Genomic DNA, 21,815 nt, shown 5'->3' on the forward strand with positions numbered 1-21,815 from the left:
CACCAGGTGTTGATCAGTTGACAGCTCATTGCATTGAGGTTAGACCGATTATATCTAGCTGGTACCTCTCAATCTCACACACTAGCTCAGGTTCCTTCCCCACCAGACAGGTGATGTTCCATGTCCCAATTGCCAGGCTCGGTAGCCATGGATCACCAGGGTCTCTGCCGTGGCCACCACCAGGCACACAATTCATCAGACCGCTACAGCACCTCCTGCAGGTGGCCCCATGTCCCTTCCCCAGGTGTGCCTGGCCGTGCCACATGGGCTATCCCAGCCACCAAGTGCTTTCCCTTCGGCACCTTCCTCAGGCCTGGCTCCAGGCGTGGCCCCCCTAGCTCTATCCCGGGCAGGAAGAACTGTTCCCTTGATCATGTACACATAAGAGTCTTTTGAATCACTCTTTGTCTGGTCACTCACCCAGAACCAATTTGCTATGGGTGACCCTACCAAGGAGCAAAAGCCCCCCAACAACATAGCCCCTGGGATCTCTGGGACACACAAACTCCTCCACCACTATAAGACAGCGCTTCACAGAGGGGTAAAACAAATTGAAACATACAAAACGTAATATATCTGCATGTCACTCTTCTTTCACACAAAATTATTCCTGTGAGCACCGCTTTCTCCAGTCAAAGAAATAGTAAAGTCTGGAGCATGGAACTCCAGTCAGTCTGAGCTGCTGGAGCTTTCCAGCGGGGCTTCATTCACTGTTTTCTGGAAAAAGCTGCAGATAGAAAACCTCCATCATACTAAAAACATAAAAGAGTCTGTGAAATGCTTTCACTGGCTCTGAACATAACCCGCTACTCTGTTACCGTGGTTACTCATCAGGTGAAAAGAGAACCCCACAGAAAAATCTCACTTTGAGCTTGACACAGATTGCTAAATCATTAATCTGGCATCACAGTTACAGCGCTCTGTTGTCATGTGTTTTATTTATCCTATCATTTACGTTGTTTTGTTGTTTATTCTGTTGTTTATGTAAAGATGCAGTAGCTGATCAGACAAAGCCTCAGGACGTCTCCATGCTGAAAATCTTTAAGAAGGTCAGCTACACATTACTTAACTGATCAAGAAACAATCTATAATCAATATTAACTGTAGTTCTTTAAAAGGAATGTCTGACCTCTGACCTTTGGCCCTCAGATCTGGATCTTGGCCCTGTCAGTCTGTTTTACCTTCACTGTAACCATTGGCACATTTCCCGCCGTCACTGCCGACACCAAATCCACGCTCAGTGACGGAGGTACCTGGGGTCAGTCAATACCTCGTTTTCTGTTGAAATGACGGCTAATGTTAACCTTTCTTCTTCTGTGGTGTTTTGTTCCATGTTTATCTGCGTGAATTTGCCCCCCCCCGTTTCCTTTTCCTTGTTCTACTGATACACGCAAACATTCAAATAATTGTTTGATTTACAGACCAGTACTTCATTCCTGTCAGCTGCTTCCTGCTCTTTAACCTGTGTGACTGGGGTGGGCGGAGCTTAACAGCCATCTTGATGTGGGTGAGTTTGAGTTCTGTCATCAAGCAATTCAGCAATAAACATCGAACAGCAGCCTCCAATAGGTCCTCCGGCTTCACATTGACAGTCTTCTCCCTCCCATGATTTCATCTGGGTGACCGTGGTTCAGCGGGTTGGGAAACTCATCTTATAACTGGAGGGTTGCCGGTTTGATCCCCAGCTCTGTCTGTCCTGGTCATTGTTTCCTTGGGCAAGACACTTCACCCTACTGCCTACTGGTGTTGGCCAGAGGGGCCGATGGCAGCCTCGCTTCTGTCAGTCTGCCCCAGGGCAGCTGTGGCTACACCCCTAGCCTGGTTTTAATCATATCTCCTTGACCGCTCCCAGTTTATTCAACTGAAATCATTCTGCTCTCGTCTTTTCCCAGTCACTTCTGGTGCACCCCAAGGTTCAGTCTTAGGCCCTCTTCTCTTCAAAATATACATCCTCCCTCTAGGTACCATTTTCTGCAAGTTTGATCTTCACTTTCACTGTTTTGCTGATGATACCCAGTTATATCTCTCCTTCAGACCTGATTCCTCCCTCCCACCTTCTTCCCTTACAGCAGACCTTCCTAAAGTGTGGGGCCCGCCCCCTAGGGGAGGCGCAGAGCCATTGCAGGGGGGGCGCGGTATGAAAGGGGGAGAAAAAACAAAACGCTTGGACACTGCTAGCACGGGGCGGCCACAGAAACGCAAAGCAGGAGATGAAGCATCGCTGAATATGTTTCCAAACCAACTTCATTCTAAGCCAAAGACTAGAAAATATGGTGAAGCAAATCTTCCCTTTGGCTTCACCTGCACAAGTGCCGAGGTAGGTCTCCCTGCAGGGTTGGTTTTTCCTTAGTCGGGAGCAGCGCTGGGCTGTTTAAATTACGGACAAACAGGATCCCACATTCTTGAGTTTTAGTTCACAAACACTTCTTATAATGACTAACTACTCCTGACATTTTGGAGATGTTAGCTCTTTATACAGTAAAGTTACAGCGGGATACAAATAAATTAATATTATTACACAGGAAATAAAAAACAACTACACGTAAAATAATCACATCGTGATGCCTCTGCCTTTCTAAATGGAGGGACAGTAACTGCATGTGTATATGTAAGCCTGTAAAAACTGACTCTGACTCACTCACTATCGATAACTCCACAGTTTTCCCTTCTCCTCAGGTTAAGAGCCTTGGTGTCATCCTAGACAGTTCACTTTCCTATAAATCTCACATCAATAATCTCACCTGTTCTGCCTACTTCCATTTACGCAACATTAACAGATTACGTCCTTCTCTTTCCACCCAGTCTACGTCCATTCTTCTCCACAGTCTTGTTACCTCCCATATGACTACTGCAACTCTCTTTTGCATGGTTTTCCCCAAAAATCTCTCCATAAGCTTCAACTGGTTCAGAAGTGTGCTGCTCGCATTATCACCAGAACCCCTCCTACCAGCACATCCCCCCTGTCCTTCAGGATTTTCACTGGCTCACAGTGAAAATCCAGATGATATACAAACTTCTTCTGCTCACCTTCAAGGCCATTCCTAACCTGTTAAGCACTACCTTTTCTGCCCATTCACTTCGATCTTCTTCTTCTATCCAGCTTTCTGTGCCTTCCTTCCGCCTCACCACCATGGGAAGCAGAGCTTTTAGCGGTTCTGCTCCCAGGCTGTGGAACTCTCTACCCCCAAATATAAGAAACACTGGTTCTCTCCCCCAGTTTAAATCCCAACTCAAAATCCACCTGTTCAAATCTGCATATTCACTGTGAATCCACTGTTTGTGAATTTTATGTTGTGCTTTTGTTTTTATTGTTCTTCATTGTTCTATTATGTGTTTTTATCTATTGTACAGTGTCCTTGGGTGTCTTGAAAGGCGCTTTATAAACAAAATGTATTATTATTATTATTATTATTAACTGTAGTTTGCCTCCACCAGTGTGTGAATGTGAGAGTGAATGAATACTGGAATTGTAAAGCGCTTTGAGGGTCTCATAAAGCGCTATATAAATGCAATCTATTATCTGGTTCTTTATTTGTAGACCTCGAAAATTATACAGACCGTTATACTGGTATTAAGATGCAAGACAAATTTTATTGCCAATTTAGTTTTAATATTTATATTGTTAAATTATCAAAAGGCTATTAGTGCAGCAAAAACAAAGTATTTCTCTAAGATCATGTCTGATAACAGTCACAGACTTCGCATTAATCACTAACTTAGTTCTTAATCCCCCTACTGCTGCTCCCCACATAGCATCGAAAGCAACATGTGAAAACTTATTGAAATTCTTTATTAACGGGATCACAGATATCAGGTCTCATATTATCCTTCCGACCCATCTGTTCATACGCCAACTTGGTTGCTTGTGACCACTTTGAGCCTGTTGTCAGTGGTTGCAGTGTGGGTGAGGAAAGGAGGACCCAAACGCTGGACTCACAGGTAGGTGAAGGCTGGTGTTTATTGCTGACCGAAATGAACGAACAGAACTGAAGCAGGAAATGGCTCGCTGGCTGGCTGAAGGAACTAACAGCGACTACATCAATGACACGACGGTGAACGAGTGGAAACAGAAGACTTAAATACACAGACTGATGAGGATGCTAATGAGAGATCGGTGGGTACACAGCTGAACATAATCTGGCTAACGACACATGAGACGAGCTGACACAGGAAAAACAGGAAGTGAGAACAACATTGATGTGGCAAAATAAACTGAACATGACAAAACTGAGAACACTGGGTCAATGACGCAGGAAACCTGACAGTACCCCCCCCCCCCCCCCCCCCTTCAAAGGCCGGCACCTGATGGCAGAAAGAGAGAAAAACCACAACAAGGTGGGTGGAGGGGGTCTAGGACGGACTGACTGGACTAGAAGCTGAACAGCAGGCGACTGGACTGACTGGACTGGAAGCTAAACAGCAGGCGACTGGCCTGACTGGACTGGCCAGGCTGATGGCTGAGCAGAAGTTGATGAGGCTAATGGCTGAGCTTAATACTGAGTTAGTCAAGGAGACAAAGCTGCAGCTTGGGCTCACGCATCAGGTGCTTGAGTTGGGAAGAGCTCAGCTAGCCTAACCAGGGATAGTGCTAGGGCATGGAAAGCTGGATCAGGAGGTGGATGAAGTAGTAGGCTGATGGGTGAACAGGCTAGCTCTTCCGAGCCTCCAGAGCGTGAGGACATTGGCTGGAGAGCCTCAGCTGAGCCTCTAGTGGGGGTAAGTTGGATTCTGGCTGCCCTCACCCTGGGTGCTGGGACAGGCTCGGGAGGTGGCCGGACACCAGTCACCCCCACCCGAGAAACAGGAATGGGTGTGGGGGTAGACTGGGTCACAGCTGCCCTTGTCCTGGGAGCTGGCACAGGCACCGGCAACGGCTGGGCAGCTGCCGTCCCCACCGGAGGAGCTGGTACGCGTGCAGAGACTGACAGAGCCTCAGCCGGCCTGGGAGCCAGAGTAGGGACCAGCTGAACCTCAGCTTTCCCCACCCGAGGAACTGAAACAGGTGCGGAGAAAAGCCCGACCTGCCCTTGAAGCAGGAACACAGGTAGACGACGGAGCAGGCTCAGATAAAACAGTCTTGGAATGAGCAGACCTAGGCTTTACATACACAGGATCTGTAACAACAGATTTATCAGAAATTGTTTTGGCCCTTCTGCCACCACTATTTACAGTCTTTGGCGGTGTCGTCGTCCAGTAGAGAAGCATCGAAAGGATCGGTGGTGAGTCTATTGTTGTTTATGTTCAGAGAAGCGGGAGAAAGACAGTCTTCACTCACCATGGGGATTTGGTCAGCAGAGTCCAGTTTATGGCGGCATGTGCACCGCTTTCTCTGGGAAGAGGAAGCGGACGGGGTAAACAGAGACTCTGGAGCGGGAGCCTCCGTTGAGCGAGGCTGAGCCGCTGTGCCATGGCGAGGTGGGGAGGCTGGTGAGTGAAGCGACTGGCGGGCGAGCGAGGAGCGGAGCGGCGAGAGAGCGAGCGGCCGAAGCTTGGCCAGTGACGCCCACTCTCTGCGGCGAATGCTCCAATGCAGGAGAGGCAGCAGGTGGAAGAGACCCGCCCAGAGCCAGACGAGTCCCTGCGAAGACGTGCTCTCCCTCCGCAAAGAGTATGGCGTTATTTTTGTGCCACTATTCTGAGCGCACGTAAAAAAAAAATTGCAGGCGCAAGTGTTCCATTTTGAGGAGAAATTTATTTTGAGCGAAGAAAAGCTAAATTTGAGTGAAGTTCATGAAGTCATTACTAGTTAACGTTAAAGGGATGGTTGGCTCAACAGAACTCTGACTGTTTGTCAGCCTGGCTACAGAGCTGAAGAGAAACCTGGGGTTGTTCTTATTGTCTTCAATCAGTGATGAATAGTAAGATGTTCTGGCTAGGGCAGGGCGATATGGCCAAAAATATTTATCACAATATATATTTGAAACTTTGCGATAACGATATAACTGACGATATAATTGATGCGAGACAAAATACTCCACAATTTTACTAGCGCATAAAAAAACCATCAATGTATTTTCACTTAAACAAGCAGCTGTTTTTTTATGTGCCTTAAAGCTATATAAACATTTAACAGTGCAAATGCAAATTCCTTGCTGAAAGTTTAACCAAAAGGCATTTCCAGTAGAAATGGGCTGACATATCCTGAGCATAACCATGTATGATATCCACAGAATTTAAAAAGAGCTGCTTTGCAACATTAAACTGCAGTGTGCCAAATAAAAACGTCAAATACGTATTTTTCGGACCATAAGGTGCACGGGATTATAGGCAAGGATTATAAGGCACATTAAGTGAAACAAAGCAGTCAGATAAATCAAACTTTATTCAACTCATTCTTCTTTCTTCCTCCACTTCTGTACCATTGATTCATTAATGCTGTATTCTATCACAGCTGCTCTATTCCCATGTAGTTGCAGTATATGAATGACTAACCTCGTATTGTGGATGGATTATCTCAGTTGTTCCCTGACTGAAGTTTGGTCCTTTTACAGCATCCTGCCATGCGATTACATTTGTTCCTGACCGCCAAGAACACTCATGTTAACTTTTATCGAGTGGAAAAAAAGTTAGCTTGTTTATATTATGCTAACATAGCTGTGTCGCTAGCGGTCATCATTATATACCAGCTAGCCAAACTTCAGTAACCCTACAAACGTCACTGCTGTTTAGTTTTCTGTCTTCATTTATGTTGGAAGTGACAACAGAGCTGTACGTTTTAATTTGTTTCCAAAACCCCGCAGTCAGGACATGCTATATTGTATTTAGATGGAAGCTAGCGAGCTAACTTCCTGCTAACTTCTAACTCCGTTAAATGTCATAAATTCCGTTTTCATGGATGCCTGGATGTTAAACTCAGTTGTTACACCTGGTAGAGCAGCACGCTGATAATTTTATTAAAGATGAAAGACTTAAGACAGTGTTTTAACTCTCAGTAATGCCACAGTGATCGTTTGATATATGGACCTGCAGCGGAGTTTAGGCCCAGACACGGCTAGTGACGTCAGACTGAACGATCGGATAGGGCAGAGAGTCTGTTCGTTCTCGTGTCTCTTGGAAGAATATTGTTGTTCCTCTTGGCGTCAACCTTCAAGCAGTTGGTGCCGTCGGGGGTGGGGGTATAGCCGCATGAGAGATGTTAGTATGTGGTCTAGGGAGAACAAACTGCATCAATTTTTCAGTCATTCTAATGTCCATCACTGGTCTCCAGGTGTATCTCTCTTTTAAGAGCCATGAGGTCCTCCAAGATCTTTCCCAGATTTCATTCTCTGAATGAAATCTGGGAAACATTCATTTAGAGAAGAAGAGCAAGAATGAGAGGCTCTCTCAGAGTTAAAGTCAGACAAGACGAGACAAGGACATAGAAGCATAGAAGGGAAGCTAAGGGAGGGAGAGGGTGGAAGATACATCCGACTCCTCCGAGAGCCAAGATCAAATCTTAGATCTTCTCATGTTATGTTTCTTTTCTTAAATTTTGTCATGTCTTTTTTTATCTCTTTTGAATATCTTAAATGTACAACACTTTGGTCAACAGTTATTGTTTGAAATTTACTATAGAAACATTTGACTTTGATTTTAAAAGAAAAGATTTGTGATATTTTCAAAACCCAAATTGCATAAGATGCATTGAGAAGGGGAGCGACATTCAAATATGATGTCATCTGTTCAGAGATTCCTTAAAAGCAGAAACTATCCAATGAACTTAGGGATTAGTCACTTCTCTAAAAGCTGGAAAAGGAGCATAATGATTTAGAGGAGTAACAGAATAGTTTGAGCCTAAACAGTCAAAGGTTTAACAGAATCAGTAAAATAGCTATTAAATCTTGTTTCCACTATACTTGGCTCTTTAATCAGATTTGCTCACATATATAACATGTGGTGATCAGTTACATTGGAATTCCTTATTAAGATCTTTAAATGATGCCACATTTCTTTAGTGTTTCCTTTGCTTTGTTAATAACATCAGTTACCACATTATTTCTCAGTGTAATAAACAAACACCTGTCATGTTGTGCTTGAGAACATGTTTCCCTGACTTCATAACAGTCTCTGCCCTTATTTACATAGTTGGTCCTTTGTTAACCCGTTGAAACTCAAAGTCATGTGTTACCATTTTCAAGTCTTCCCTTTTTACTTTATGATTCCAGTCTATATTCAAATAATGTCATTATTGGTACCAGTCTTTAATGAGATTATTCAGTTTATCATAAAGCACTTTGTTGTAGATGGTGCTCTATATATTCCAGTTAAACTGAAAGACATGTGAGCTGATAGTATTCTTTTTTTCCAGCCAGGAAAAGACAGTGTGATACTTCCTGCATCCATTGGGTGTCGCCTGGTCTTCATCCCTCTCTTCATGCTGTGCAACGTTCACCCTCGTGCCCACCTGCCAGTTGTTTTCCATCACGACTGCTTCTTTATCCTCTTCATGATCCTCTTTGCCTTCAGTAACGGGTACCTGGCAAGCCTCTGCATGTGTTATGGTCCAAAGTAAGAAACCTGCACACAGCAAACACCCCAGCATGTTAATGTTAGCCTTGATTTTCTCTGTGGAGCTCATTTTAAGTATTAAGTATATTACAGTTGAGTCCAACACAGCTTCCTGTGCACCCACCAGCAGCAAGAGTGGTCCAGTGCTTTATGACCATAATATCCTATTAGAGCGATTAGAGCATGCTGTAGGTATTACAGGTACTGCACTGCAGTGGTTTGTATCATATCTATCTAATAGACTCCAGTTTGTGCATGTAAATGGAGAGTCCTCTTCACACACTGAGGTTAATTATGGAGTTCCACAGGGTTCAGTGAAGGACCAATTCTGTTTACATTATCCTCCTAAGACCCGAACTCATTCATAGCATGCATTCTTAATTTCTCTTTGCTATTTGGGCTGATTGCAACCTGATGAATATAAAAACAAAGAATTATCTTTTTACCTGATGTAGTTTCTGAGCAGAGGGTATCAGGCCCTTGTAGAGCAAAATTTAGTATTTTGATCTAGACAACCCAAAATGCGATTTCCAAATATGTAGACGCCAGGTCCTCGGTGGTTAAACATGCTTCCCTTAGGCAGTGTGATCAGAAGACATAGCATAGCATACATTAACAGTTCATGCATTTATGGAGTGTTTATAACAAGGTGCAAATTACTGGATACGTTCAGAAACAGGAAGGTCAGACTACACCTACAACAGAGCCCACACAGCTTTGAAGCAGATTTTTTTGGCCAGATGAAACAAAGATGGAGGGGCAACAGAATGATGAGAGAAGCATTAAAAGCTTTCCAGAGAACTGTTTTCATCTCAGCAGTCACTTATTATTCAGCACCTCCCAGAACAGCGTTGTTCTCTGTACTTCATACACGTATACATGTGTATATGTGCCTGCTGCAGAGTGTAAATGCTGCTTTGTCCTCTCTCAGAATTTATTATTGGAGCTTCTAAAACAATTTTATAAAGTTCCCATGTTCACAGAGATTATCAGAATCTGAACACCGGCTGGTCTTGTAAGGTTCCTTTGCCATCCTTCATCCATTACAGACTATAAATGGTACATTTTACTCCCTGGCTATTCAAAAAAAGTTTTCCCCTCCACTCTGTATCCTTGTAAAAAGTCCCATAATCAACAACAGCTGATTTTAAAGTTAACTGCAGTACAGAGTGCCTGCCTGCACCTTTGTTTCTCTTCAAAACCAAAATCTGAACCAAAAAGGTTCCTAAATTAACCTTTTTACTGCTTATTGATATTTTTATAGTAAACTTAAGTTATATTTCAACATTTATAGTCTAAAAAACTTCTTTTTTAAGTTATAACTAAAATAATATAAAATAATACTAAGAATATTTTTAGTAATGCAAGACTAAAATTTCACAGGCATTTAATATTTATTTCATATTTCAAGCAGCACGGTCTCTTTGGCACAGTCCCCGCCTCTTGCCCTGTGGTAGCTGGGATAAGCCCCGCCCCTAGATTTGTGGAAATCTTAAGAATAATATAGATTATTCATTTCAATTTGTATTTTTTTCTGTAATTTTACCAGTTAGGGTTATATAAGATACACCATCTGGGAAATTACCTTCTGTCCATTTACCAATACAGATGTTGTATGCTCATAAAGAAAATACATTTCAGACTGTTTTTGTAATTTTATTGATATTTCAAACAACAAGAGTATTCTTATATTTAAAAATTAAGTTTAAATTACTTTTTTTCCCATTATTGAACAGACACTGAAATTAAAAACAGTGTTAAAATCAATCTTTAAATGTAAAATTATGTTAATTTTTCTGATTATTTTATGGTTTCTGAAAACGGGGCCTTTGTCTAAAACTAGCTGCAATGTAAAACATACAGACTTAAAAGTTGAAAAGCGTTGTGGGTCCACTCAGGATTAGGGAGGAGGTGCCGTGAGTAGTGACGTGGAGAATACAAGCAATAGAAATGAGTTTCCTCTGAAGGTGTCTGGGCTCAGCCTCAGAGATGGGGTGAGAGCTGCACCTCCATAAGGAGAGTCAGCTGAGGAGTCCCTATGGGAGGAGACGCCGAGGCAGACCTCAGCCACGCTGAAGAGACAGTACCTCTCAGCTGGTTTGGAAACATCTCGGATTCAATTCAGTTTATTTATACAGCACCAAATCACACAGTCGCCTCAAGGTGCTTTACATTGTAAGGTAGACCCGACAATAAAAGATACAGAGAAAAACCCAACAATCATATGACCCCCTATGAGCAAGCACTTTGGCGACAGTGGGAAGGAAAAACTCCCTTTTAACAGGAAGAAACCTCCAACAGAACCAGGCTCAGGGAGGGGCGGGGCCATCTGCTGTGATTGGTTGAGGTGAGAGAAGGAAGACAGGATTAAAACATGCTGTGGATGCAGAGAGGTCTATTAACACATAGTGAGTGAAGAAGAAACACCCAGTGCATCATGGGAATCCCCCAGCAGCCTACACCTATTGCAGCATAACTAAGGGAGGATTCAGGGTCACCTGGTCCAGCCCTAACTATATGCTTTAGCAAAAAGGAAAGTTTGAAGCCTAATCTTGAAAGTAGAGATAGTGTCTGTCTCCTGAATCCAAACTGGAAGCTGGTTCCACAGAAGAGGGGCCTGAAAACTGAAGGCTCTGCCTCCCATTCTACTTTTAAATACTCTAGGAACAACAAGTAGGCCTGCAGTGTGAGAGCGAAGTGCTCTAATAGGGTGATATGGTACTACAAGGTCATTAAGATAAGATGGGGCCTGATTATTTAAGACCTTGTATGTGAGGAGCAGGATTTTGAATTCTGGATTTAACAGGAAGCCAAAACAGGAGAAATCTGCTCTCTCTTTCTAGTCCCTGTCAGGACTCTTGCTGCAGCATTTTCCTGTCTTGCACAGTATTTCAGTCTTGCTCCCCACTTTGTGACCTTTAACACATTTTATGACTGAAAAGTGGCCTACATAAAACAATAGAAACAGAAAATAGGCACTAAGAATATATATTTTACCTTAACAATTTTGGATTAACTGAAGGCTTTTCAGGGAGTTTTTAGGACTTCCTGATAATAATGAATTACAGTAGTCCAATATATAATATAATATAATATAATATAATATAATATAATATAATATAATATAATATAATATGTCACTATATTCTGGTTTTTAACAGGAACGTTCTTCCTCATGAAGCAGAAACAGCTGGAGCCATCATGGCGTTCTTCCTCTCTCTGGGTTTGGCGTTAGGAGCTGCTCTCTCCTTTCTCATTAGAATACTGGTTTAACTGGAAATGTCGTCTTTCTCTTGGACTAACTGTGAAACTATCAGTGAACTCTTGTGTGCAGTTCTGGTCTGAGTGGCAGAAAAGCTTCAGTCAGACTGAAACTCCACAGCTCTTCAACTTTGTCTTAATTATTTTCTGTTTTGTCCTGATGGAGGTGCTGCAGGATTATTTTCAGTATTTATTTCTTAAACATGAATCTGTACAATGAATATTCTTTGTATGTATTCATTAGAGACATTAAAAAAAGTTTAACAGGTTAAAAGATCTTTGATATTCACATTGATCGTCTTCATAGAGTTCTCAGAGCGTCACCATCTGTGATTTCCAGATAAATTATTTGACTAAACTCCAGATTTAAGAGTTTTATTGAAAGAAATGTGGTGACTTGATTAGAATTAAAGTTTAAAGGGTTCACATACTGACATACATTATGAGAAATGACTTGAGTTACACGTTTGGTAAGCAATGAAATGACACTGAAATAATACTACTAATATTACAATAATAAAAGTTAAGCAGTATAAACTGCACAGTAATAATTTGACAGTATTAAATTGAAGCACTGAGTTAGTGAAGTTATTGATGAAGTCTGATCTTCATCTCTGTTCATCTCATGTTAATATTGTAATGAGAAAAAAACTGTGTATTTAACGTGGATCCAAATAAATTAAAACTGCAGTGTGTGACGTTTTTATCAAATCGTCTTCATGCATGCTCGATCATCCAGGTTACGAATCCCCAAAAGGTTTACAACCTTTGAAAGCCGCCCGCAGAACGAACAATGGGCTATTTCACTTTATTTGTTTTCAGCTTAATGAAAGACAGAGAAGTGAAGAAAATTCCCACGTTTATTAACGTCCTCTGAAGGCATCAGCAGGGCTGTAAAGAATCCGAGCATCACTTAAACGCATCGCCAGCCTGGCTGAGCTGAAGCGTCCGACCAGACACAGCTGAGAGTTTAACGAGACCGAACCAAGACCAGGACCCGCACAAGAGGTCTGTGTCGTCCGTGTCAGTGTGACTGGACCGGGAAACAAACCGGAACCGACTGACACGACGTCCGGGTCTGATCCGAGAGTCAGAACCCTGGAAGAGCCCTGGATCCTCGATCCTCGAGAAGGTAAAATTTCCCTCTCCGAAACAAAGTACTGCTGAGCAGCGAGGTAACGAAGTACTGCTGAGCAGTGAGGTAACGAAGTACTGCTGTGGGATTAGGTAACGAAGTACTGCTGAGCAGTGAGGTGATTTATAAAGTACAGAAGTAGAGAAGTTGAAAATAAGAACAAGAGGTATAAAAATAAATTAACTAGTATTTTGAGGTCATGTAAAAAAGAATATCATGAGAAATTATTAAATATGAATAAAAATAACAGTAAAGGGATTTGGAAAACATGAAATATTGTTATTAAAAATAGTTCTAGGCAGTTAAATTATCCTTCATATTTGACTAATAATGATGAGCGATGTGGTTAATGAGTTCAATAAATTCTTTGTAAGTGTTGGGCCAGACTTGGCTGACAGGACACAAGAAACTGTGCAGAGAAAGAAACTAAGCTCATTGAACGTAATCCTCAACTAGGGCTGGGCCATATCAAACCGTTCACGGTAATACCGGTATAATGTTAGGCAATAGTAAGAAAATGAAATATCGCGATAGAATCTGGGTAAAACGCACATGCGTAGTGCCTTTGTTTTCACACGAACATGGCAGAAAAAGCACGGAGAATTAGAAGGGCGAAACAGATGAACCAGAACTGGTTTATAAAATGCTGCAACTTCAGTGGTGTGGAACTGGTTTAGCTTTCGTCTGTCAGATACACAACAAAGCACAGTTTTTGGCAGAGCATGCTAGCAGGCCGTCATTATTACCGTGTTTTTTGGAAAATAAGTCACACTTAAAATCCTTTGATTTTCTGAAAGTCGACAGTGCCTCTTATAATCCCGTGTGCCTTATGTTTGAACTCTGGTTGTGTTTACTGACCTCGAAACGATTTTATGTGCACGGCGCCCGAAAATCTGTCAAATGTTTCAGTACGACTTTGCTAAGCTACGAAGCCGCACCGCTTGATGGATTGTCGGAGCATTACGGCTATCGTAGGCAGGAGCCTCGCGAAGTGATACGTACTGTGCTTCAACATAATATTACCGTATTGTGTGTGTATAACTTCTTTGTAAGTTTTGTGGATGTTATACATGGTTATGCTGAGGATATGTCAGCCAGTTTCCACTGGAAATGCCTTTTGGTTAAACTGTCAGCGAGGAATTTGCATTTGCACTGTTAAATTTTTATATAACTTTAATGCAGATAAAAAACAGCTGCTTGTTTAAGTGAAAATACATTGATGGGTTTTTTTGCACTAATAAAGTTGTGGAGTTGTAAAGTATTTTGTCTCGCGTCAGTTATATCGTTATCGCACATTTTCAAATATATATTGTGATAAATATTTCTGGCCATATTCCCCTGGCCTAATCCTCAGTCAATGTTTTTAACGGTGGTGGAAGAAAAGGAAATCGTGGATATTGTTGGGAAATCACAAACTGAAAACTCTACAGACTTTGATAACATTGATATGGAAATTGTTAAGAAAGCTATCGATTCTCCAAACCCTTAACATACATTTGCAATTTGTCTCTACAAACTGGTGCGTTCCCAACACAAATGAAAACTGCTAAAGTAATACCACTGTTTAAAAATGGAGATTGACACCAATTCACATTACAGGCCTGTTTCTCTACTCTCACAATTCTCACAAATACTGGAAAAAGTTTTCATTAATAGACTTGACAAATTAATAGATAAACATAAAATAATAATGGACAGTCAGTATGGTTTCAGACCAAATAGATCAACATCCATGGCATTAATGGAACTAACTGAACATATCACTAATAAAACAGATCAAAGGCAATGCACAGTCGGAGTTTTCATTGACCTACAAGAAGCTTTTGACACAATCAATCATGAAATATTACCTTATAAACTGGAGCACTACGCCATTAGAGGAGTGGTGCTAGAGTGGGTCAGGAGTTAGTTGAGAGACAGGCAACAATTTGTGAAGCTTGGTGAATATCAGAGTGCCTGGACATTGTTTGTGGAGTTCCACAGGGGTCAGCATTGGGACCAAAGCTGTTTATCCTGTGCATCAATGATATATGTAAAACATCTGATATATTACAGTTTATTTTATTTGCAGATGATTCAAATATTTTTAGTGCTGGAGAAAATTCACATCAGCTTTTGGAACACAAAACTGAAAACAAGGTTTGACAGAAACAAGTTTTCACTAAATTTGAATAAAACTACATTCATGTTATTTGGAAATTGTAAAAAAGATGCTGGAGCAGAATTGCTGATAAATAATGTTGAAGTAGTAAGTTTCTGATACAACATTTCTGGGTGTGGTAACAGATAACAGAATGTGCTGGAAACCTCACACAAAGCATATACATGTCACAGGCGTGTTGCAGACAGTTGCAAACTTGATGACGAGCAGGACAGGCTTCTTGAAATCTGTGTCTTTGTCCTTAATTTGAAGATAAGATCACCCCCCCACCCTCCCCACCTCACTCCACCCTCTGCCAACAGGAAGCAGATTCCTCAGAGACCTCTTTGCCCTATGAACAGGAAGTGATGTAATCCAGTAATCAGCGGAGATGACTGGGTCAGGAGACAGGAAGAGGCAATCACGCCGATGTTATCAACTCCTCAGACTCACTTTTCATGACCCAACTACGGCATTTCTGTCATCTGCAGATGGCCGACAGTTGACAACAGTTTCCCACAATGCACCACAGTCTGCTGCTCCTTATGACTGCAGCTTCTTCAACATCATTTCCCTTGAACGAAGATCCGCCTTTACAGATGTTCTCAGACAGAAACATCTGTAAAGATCCCACTTGGCCTCAGGAATTAGTACACTACTTTTCCTGCATTTAAACACACGATCGTCTCTCCTGTACTCTTGCTGGCCGCTTTGTTTCATAGTCTTATTTTTTACAGGCAAATGAAGCCATGTCAATAAAAGGAGTTTCCTGAATGGATCTGAAACTTCAGCTGGGTGGTGGTGTCTGTGGAACTACAGCATTCGCCTCCTGATTGCACTGATGATGATTCAGGGAGGGACCGGGGCACTGGCTGTGCCGTCCTGAGGGGTTCTGATGATTGTAGTCAGGAAACTAAGATTAAAGAAACACTTAAAAGCACCAAAATAGACCATCTAACCTATTTGGGGGGGGGTTTACTGCTCTAACTTGTACTTTAAGATAAGATAAGATAACCTTTATTAGTCCCACACGTGGGAAATTTGTTGTGTCACAGCAGAAAGTGGACAGTGCAAAGTTACAGTAGCAAAAATTAAGAAAAGCAATGAAATAGGATATGATAATAAGAATAAGATACTATATGCAATGATTTTCTGCCGTGACCAAAAAAATTTCCCACGTGTGGGACTAACAAAGGTTTATCTTATCTTTATCGTATAAACTTACAGCTGAACTGAATTCAGTTACAGTCAAACAGGATCACGTTTTAATATATTTCATGTTATGTTTTATTCTTCAGGAAAAACTTCCTAACACCAGGGTAGATGGATACTTGATCCCAAACTGACCAAAGTGAAAACAGCAGTTTGTATGACTGTCTGCAAAGCGTTTACTCTGCCGATATGATCACACAGTGTTGGGACGTTTCACAGAACTCCACATCTGTTTAACATGTGCTCAAACATACAGGCGTGCAGCATTGTTCCATGTTTATTTTTCCAATGTCTGCTTTTAGCTTTATGTCAGAAATGTAATGTTCAAGGTTATGACCTGACGTCAGACCGGCTCCAAACACAGTACAGCGTATACAGTACGCAGTACATACAGAGCAGTGTATGCAGTTGAGAGTACATTTGTCCACATACAGATATCTGAAGCCTTCAGCTGTTACTGCTGAACATGACGGAGACAGCTGCTGGAAATACTACACACACACACACACACACACACACACACACACACAGACACACTGCCTTCTCATGGTAACATGGTGGACTTCAGGTGTGTTTTGTTGCTTCTTGCATTAATAAAGTAATAACTGGGTTATAACATCTAGAATCAAGTCTGGGCACAGGTTTGTCCTGTGGCTCTTCCCCATACCAGAGCTGGTCCGTCTGCCACGTTTGTGTTTTAAATTCTCAGGCATGACGCTTCATGTTTTTCAGCCGAACAGATGCGTCATACCTACAGGCGAATGAGCAGCTGGGATTGACTAGCGCATGTTCACACCTGTACTTGTAGCACAGGTAAACAGGTGATTCACCTCAACAGGAGTGCATGACAACCTTTTCTTATTTCAGATCGCTGTGGATGGTGAGTCCAGGATGTACTTCCTGTCTCTGATCCTAATCAGACTGTGGACCTATTAGATCTCAGAGGAGTCATGAACTTCGGGTCTGAGTCCTGGCAGTGGTTCAGGGTCCTTCTGGACTAGACTAACAGCAGTGTTTCTTAGACTTTCCAAGGATCGGGACTATGGGACCTCCGGTCGTTCAGGGAGCTCCTGTTGTACCAAAGATGGGGGTCAGGGCCCGAATGTCCGACTTGTCTCAGAGGAGGGATGCTCAGGAGGGTCTGAACTCGAGCTTTCTGAGTCAACCTCCCCATTCCAACAAGAGTCTGGACCCCCAGCCCAGGTCAGAGACCACATTCCCAGTTCACCCAAGTCCTGCCACCAGCAGGAGTTTGGCAAGGATGAAGAGAAGCAACAGTGAGGTGACGATCAGTGATGTCGGAGCTGAAGACATGGACCCTGCTGCCATCAACCCAAACACAGACGCAAGTCTGAGGCGAAAGTGCTGCAGCACTTCGACACTGGACCGCCAAAGTTTGTCACGATCCACTGAGACTCCTTCCTGGAGGCTGGAGCAGCAGGTGCCCAGCGCACCGCCTCCGTTCCCAGAACCTGCACAGCTTCATGCTGCACTGTCGCCCAGTCTGCAGACTGCCGCTCGCATTGCTCATGGGGATGTCATCTATGTACCCAACTATGTGAACGCTTCGGTTTATGTGTCGCATGTTCAGAAAACAAAGCCGGAGACATTGATCCTCAGCAGACTAAGGAATCAGAGGACAAACAGGGACATAAGACCCAGCGCAATCTCTTACAAATGCTTTTCTCATTATGATAGTCAGAGTGTCCTCTTCGACTTCAGCAGCGGCTTTGTCCCCCAAGCAGACCTCCAGCACAGAAGGAACATCTCCACCTCTGGATGTGATGTGTTTTATGCTTTAAGCCCTGATGAACATGAAAAAAACAACTTTCTGGTGAGCAGCTGTCCGTTCTTTCATATTGAGATTGGAGGGGAGATGGAAAGGAGGCTGGGCCTGACTCGGGCCAACACCTCCACCTGCGGTGCTGCAGCAGACACATCCTTCAGTGATCCGCCGCTCAGCACCCGCCGCACCAACGCGAGCATCTCAGTGTTGGAGTTTAGTGGAGGAACTCGGGCGTTCGACCAAAATCTGATGAATAATCACGACATTGAACACATTGACCTGGGAGCCAGATACTACCTGAAATACTTCTACAACCAAGGTAAGGTCCAGTCGAGGGCCAGACTTCACCACGATGCAGAAGCTGGATGCTCTTCCTAAAAGTAAAGCAAGGACGCTTTTTAAAATAGTGCCACCAGTTTAATCTAGTTCCAACAAAAAGATATTTATAACAGGAAGAGTTTTTAAAAGATCTCAGTATCCAAAGAGTTAAAAAATAAACAGTTCAATAACTTCCAACAGAAACATTCTGCCATAAGGATAGGAGACACGATCAACATGTGACTGTGTGCTAAAACCAAACCCTGAAATGCAATGATATTTCTGACTGTAAATGAAAAGAAATGAACTGAATATGAAGATCTGAAGATCTAACACACAGGTGTCGAACTCCAGGCCTCGAGGGCCGGTGTCCTGCAGGTTTTAGATGTGTCCTTGATCCAACACAGCTGGTTTAAATGACTAAACGACCTCCTCAACATGTCTTGAAGTTTTCCAGAGGCCTGGTAATGAACGAATTATGTGATTCAGGTGTTGACCCAGGGTGAGATCTAAAACCTGCAGGACACCAGCCTTCGAGGCCTGGAGTTCGACACCCCTGATTAATTTAAGCACTGTTACTGCGTTCAGGTTTCTGTTTTCACTGATGTGAGTGACCTTCTGGTTTTTTTCTGTCAGATCACCAAAATTATTTTGGCATTGATGAGAACTTTGGTCCGGTGTCTCTGAGCCTCCGGCGAGAGAAACTGGAGGACACGAATGATGAGACACAGTACAACTACAGGATGATCCTCAGGACTGGTCAGGTAACTAGTCATGTGACCGGTCACATGACTGGTTAGGTGACCGATAACCTGATCACAGTCTGGTTTGAGATCATTTTCGATTACTAATTTATAAAGTGACTGTTGGTGATGCTGTTAATCCCTGTTTGTCCTTTTAGTCTGATCCAATCACGCCCCCTCTTTCAGCTGTCTACCCTGAGAGGATCCATCACAGAGGACTCTATCCCATCTTCATCCAAACATGGGACCAGTCGACGTCTTCCTCTGAAGGATGTTCTCGAGTTTGTGGTTCCTCAACTTAGCATCCACAGTCTCAGACTGGCTGCTGATTCACCCAGAGTCCCTGAACTGCTGCTGCAGCTGGACCAGCAGGAGGTGAGCCAGTCCCAGTGTGCCACCCACCAGCTGACCATGAAATACCTGCCACCGCCATGGTTGGCCTTCCCATGTTTCTGACAGGATGGTCTGTGTTAAACTAGAATCCCGTTTCATAGCCATTTTGCTAAATCGGGCTTTTGATAAGAATTCAGCTTCTCGTGCTACGTCCACCATTCTGATCAATGCTGAGTAGCGTATTCTTCAAAAACACCCAAACACACATCCTCAGAGAGGTTTTCACAGGCAGCAGTTACGAGTTCTCTGTCTGAAAGAAATGATTCACTATTATCTCATCCTTCTAGAGCTTTAGAGATCCTAATAAAGCTTCTGTGATTCTGTCCAGTTTAGAGACAAACTCAGACTTGATGGTATTAGCTGGAACAAGTAAGATGTCCCTTTGTAATCAGCTACAGTTTTTGTCACGTTTTCCTTACTTTTTGGTGGCCCTCCCAGAGGTCAGTACAAAATAAAGAAAACCTTCTTGTTGTGCTCTCTCAGAAGTTTAGCAAAGTGATACAAAGCAGGTTTTTTAAGTGGCCACTTGAAGCCTGAGCAGAAGAAGAGAGGTCTCTTTAAGCTCCAGTCAGACTGAAATCCCAGGAGACGACACAGACTGACATCAGCCTGAGAACACAGCAGGAAGATGATAAGGTTACTATCGCATTAATATGAGATATCCACATGAGCGGCAGGAGGGTGCTCCTGCCTTCAGGTGTCACAGGTAAGAGACGAGGTAAAACACTGTGATAGGCTCATCTTTTTGTCCAGGTGCCCTAAAACGTCCACTGCAAGAGGGAGAAGTCAGCTGACCTTCCGATGTTGTGTGAAATGACCAAAGGTCTCCTGACACAGCATCATCAAGTCAATATAAACAATAAAACCAGTAAATCCAGTACAAACAGTGACACCAGCATTTTCTCCAATTTCTGAAGTACTCCTGTTTCAACTAACTATTATACAAATTATTATACAAATGATTTTCACTTGTGAGGGAAATCTAACCTTAGACCTTCACCGCAACTTTCCACACGTTCAAGTTTCTCAGGCGCTTCATGTCTGGTTATGCAGAAGGTTACCGGGTAGGGTTAAAAGATTTCCCGCTGAAGCGTAATTCACGCATCAGTTCCAAACCTTCTGAATTGATCTTATAACCAGCACCTTCAGAGTCCCGCTGGTCCACGCCGACCCTGCCTGCTTTTCTTTGTTTTACTGCAGCTGAGGTTCCAGTGCAAAGTGGGCGTGTTATTCTGTCGGGCTGGTCAGTCCACCGAGGAGGACAACAGTGACTCTGGCAGTCCCGCTCTAGATCAGTTCCTGGACCTTCTGGGCCACAGAGGTCCACTGAAAGATACCAGCGGTACCAGCACCATTTCTTTTTTCTGAAACAAAACCGGGTCCTTGTTGGTCCTGGTTCTGCAATACAGTACTCGCAGTGATGTCAGAATGGTGTTTGGTAATTGTTGTTACTTTCTGTTTGCTTGTTTTTGTTTCCTGTCAGAAGACTCAACAGGGAGGCAGTCAGTTTTTACAACGTTCAGAGAATTCAAGCTGATGTTCCACGTGTCCACGGCAAGCAGCCCTCAGCAGGTGATTCTCCTGTTCCTAGTCTGACCTTGTGCTATGTACTGCACAAGTACCAGAACTAAAGTTTTCAAGTATCTGTACTTTATGTCAGTATTTGTTTTTCTGACAGCTTTTTACTTTTACTCTCCACATTTTAACACCAATATTTCATCTTCCTACTTTATACATTTTCCAAGCGTGCTCCTTACTTTAGGTTTAACACTGACTCACATCGTAAGTTATTTCCCATCACTGCAACCCTTTAAACATCAAACCGATCTGAAAGTAAATGTAGGACCGATTACAGGTAAAATACAGTCCTATTGGTTTATCCATCATAAGGACTTATCAGAAATGACAAGATAAAGAGGCAAAACCATATAATTTGTGCATTGCTACTGTTAGTTAAAGGAGGCCATAACGGTGCTTTTTTATGTTCTGGTCACAGTACATCAGCTAACTACTGAAGTACTACAAAAGAAACAAATGAGAGATAAGATCATTTTGTTTAGAGAAGGAGAAAGATGTAAGACATGGTGGGTGGCCCACTTCAGCTCAGGTCCTCTACCAAAGGCCTGGGAGCCTGAGGTTCCTGCACAGTATCTTTGCTGTTCCTAGTTCCACCCTCTTCTAGACAGAGATGTTGGATGTCACCCCACATTTTGCTGGAGCCACTAGGCCAGTTTGGAGGTTATGTGTTATGATTACCATGGGAACCACTGTTACCTTCACTCTCCGCATCTTCTCGGGCTCCTCTCTCAGCCCTTGGTACTTCTGCTTATCATGTTACTT

The 21,815-nt window shown here is 42.9% G+C and overlaps 2 protein-coding genes across 12 annotated transcripts in view; both read left to right on the plus strand.

Moving 5' to 3' along the window:
* The window catches only part of LOC146384683 (equilibrative nucleoside transporter 1-like), a 32,421-nt gene extending 19,978 nt beyond the window's left edge, over positions 1-12,443 (plus strand). For both annotated transcript variants that reach the window (XM_084930125.1, XM_084930126.1), the window contains exons 9-13: positions 991-1,049; positions 1,150-1,258; positions 1,422-1,507; positions 8,288-8,487; positions 11,649-12,443. In XM_084930125.1, coding sequence (XP_084786251.1) covers positions 991-1,049; positions 1,150-1,258; positions 1,422-1,507; positions 8,288-8,487; positions 11,649-11,760 — 566 coding nt within the window. In that variant the 3' untranslated portion in view covers positions 11,761-12,443. The remainder of the gene's footprint in view (positions 1-990; positions 1,050-1,149; positions 1,259-1,421; positions 1,508-8,287; positions 8,488-11,648) is intronic.
* Positions 12,444-12,540: 97 nt separating this feature from the next.
* The window catches only part of LOC146384684 (signal-induced proliferation-associated 1-like protein 2), a 32,510-nt gene continuing 23,235 nt past the window's right edge, over positions 12,541-21,815 (plus strand). For 9 of the 10 annotated variants that reach the window (XR_014800425.1, XR_014800424.1, XM_084930124.1 and 6 more), the window contains exons 1-6: positions 12,541-12,880; positions 17,103-18,340; positions 18,976-19,103; positions 19,269-19,457; positions 20,676-20,817; positions 20,959-21,047. Coding sequence is in view for 8 of the 10 variants with exons in the window: in XM_084930124.1 (XP_084786250.1) it covers positions 17,278-18,340; positions 18,976-19,103; positions 19,269-19,457; positions 20,676-20,817; positions 20,959-21,047 (1,611 nt within the window). In the remaining 2 variants the exon portion in view is untranslated. The remainder of the gene's footprint in view (positions 12,881-17,102; positions 18,341-18,975; positions 19,104-19,268; positions 19,458-20,675; positions 20,818-20,958; positions 21,048-21,815) is intronic. The other variant, XM_084930117.1, reaches the window with a different exon arrangement.

The sequence above is a fragment of the Perissodus microlepis genome, chromosome 6 (genome assembly GCF_051167445.1).
Source record: "Perissodus microlepis isolate ML-2025 ecotype Zambia chromosome 6, ASM5116744v1, whole genome shotgun sequence".
In the NCBI taxonomy this organism is placed as follows: Eukaryota; Metazoa; Chordata; class Actinopteri; order Cichliformes; family Cichlidae; genus Perissodus; species Perissodus microlepis.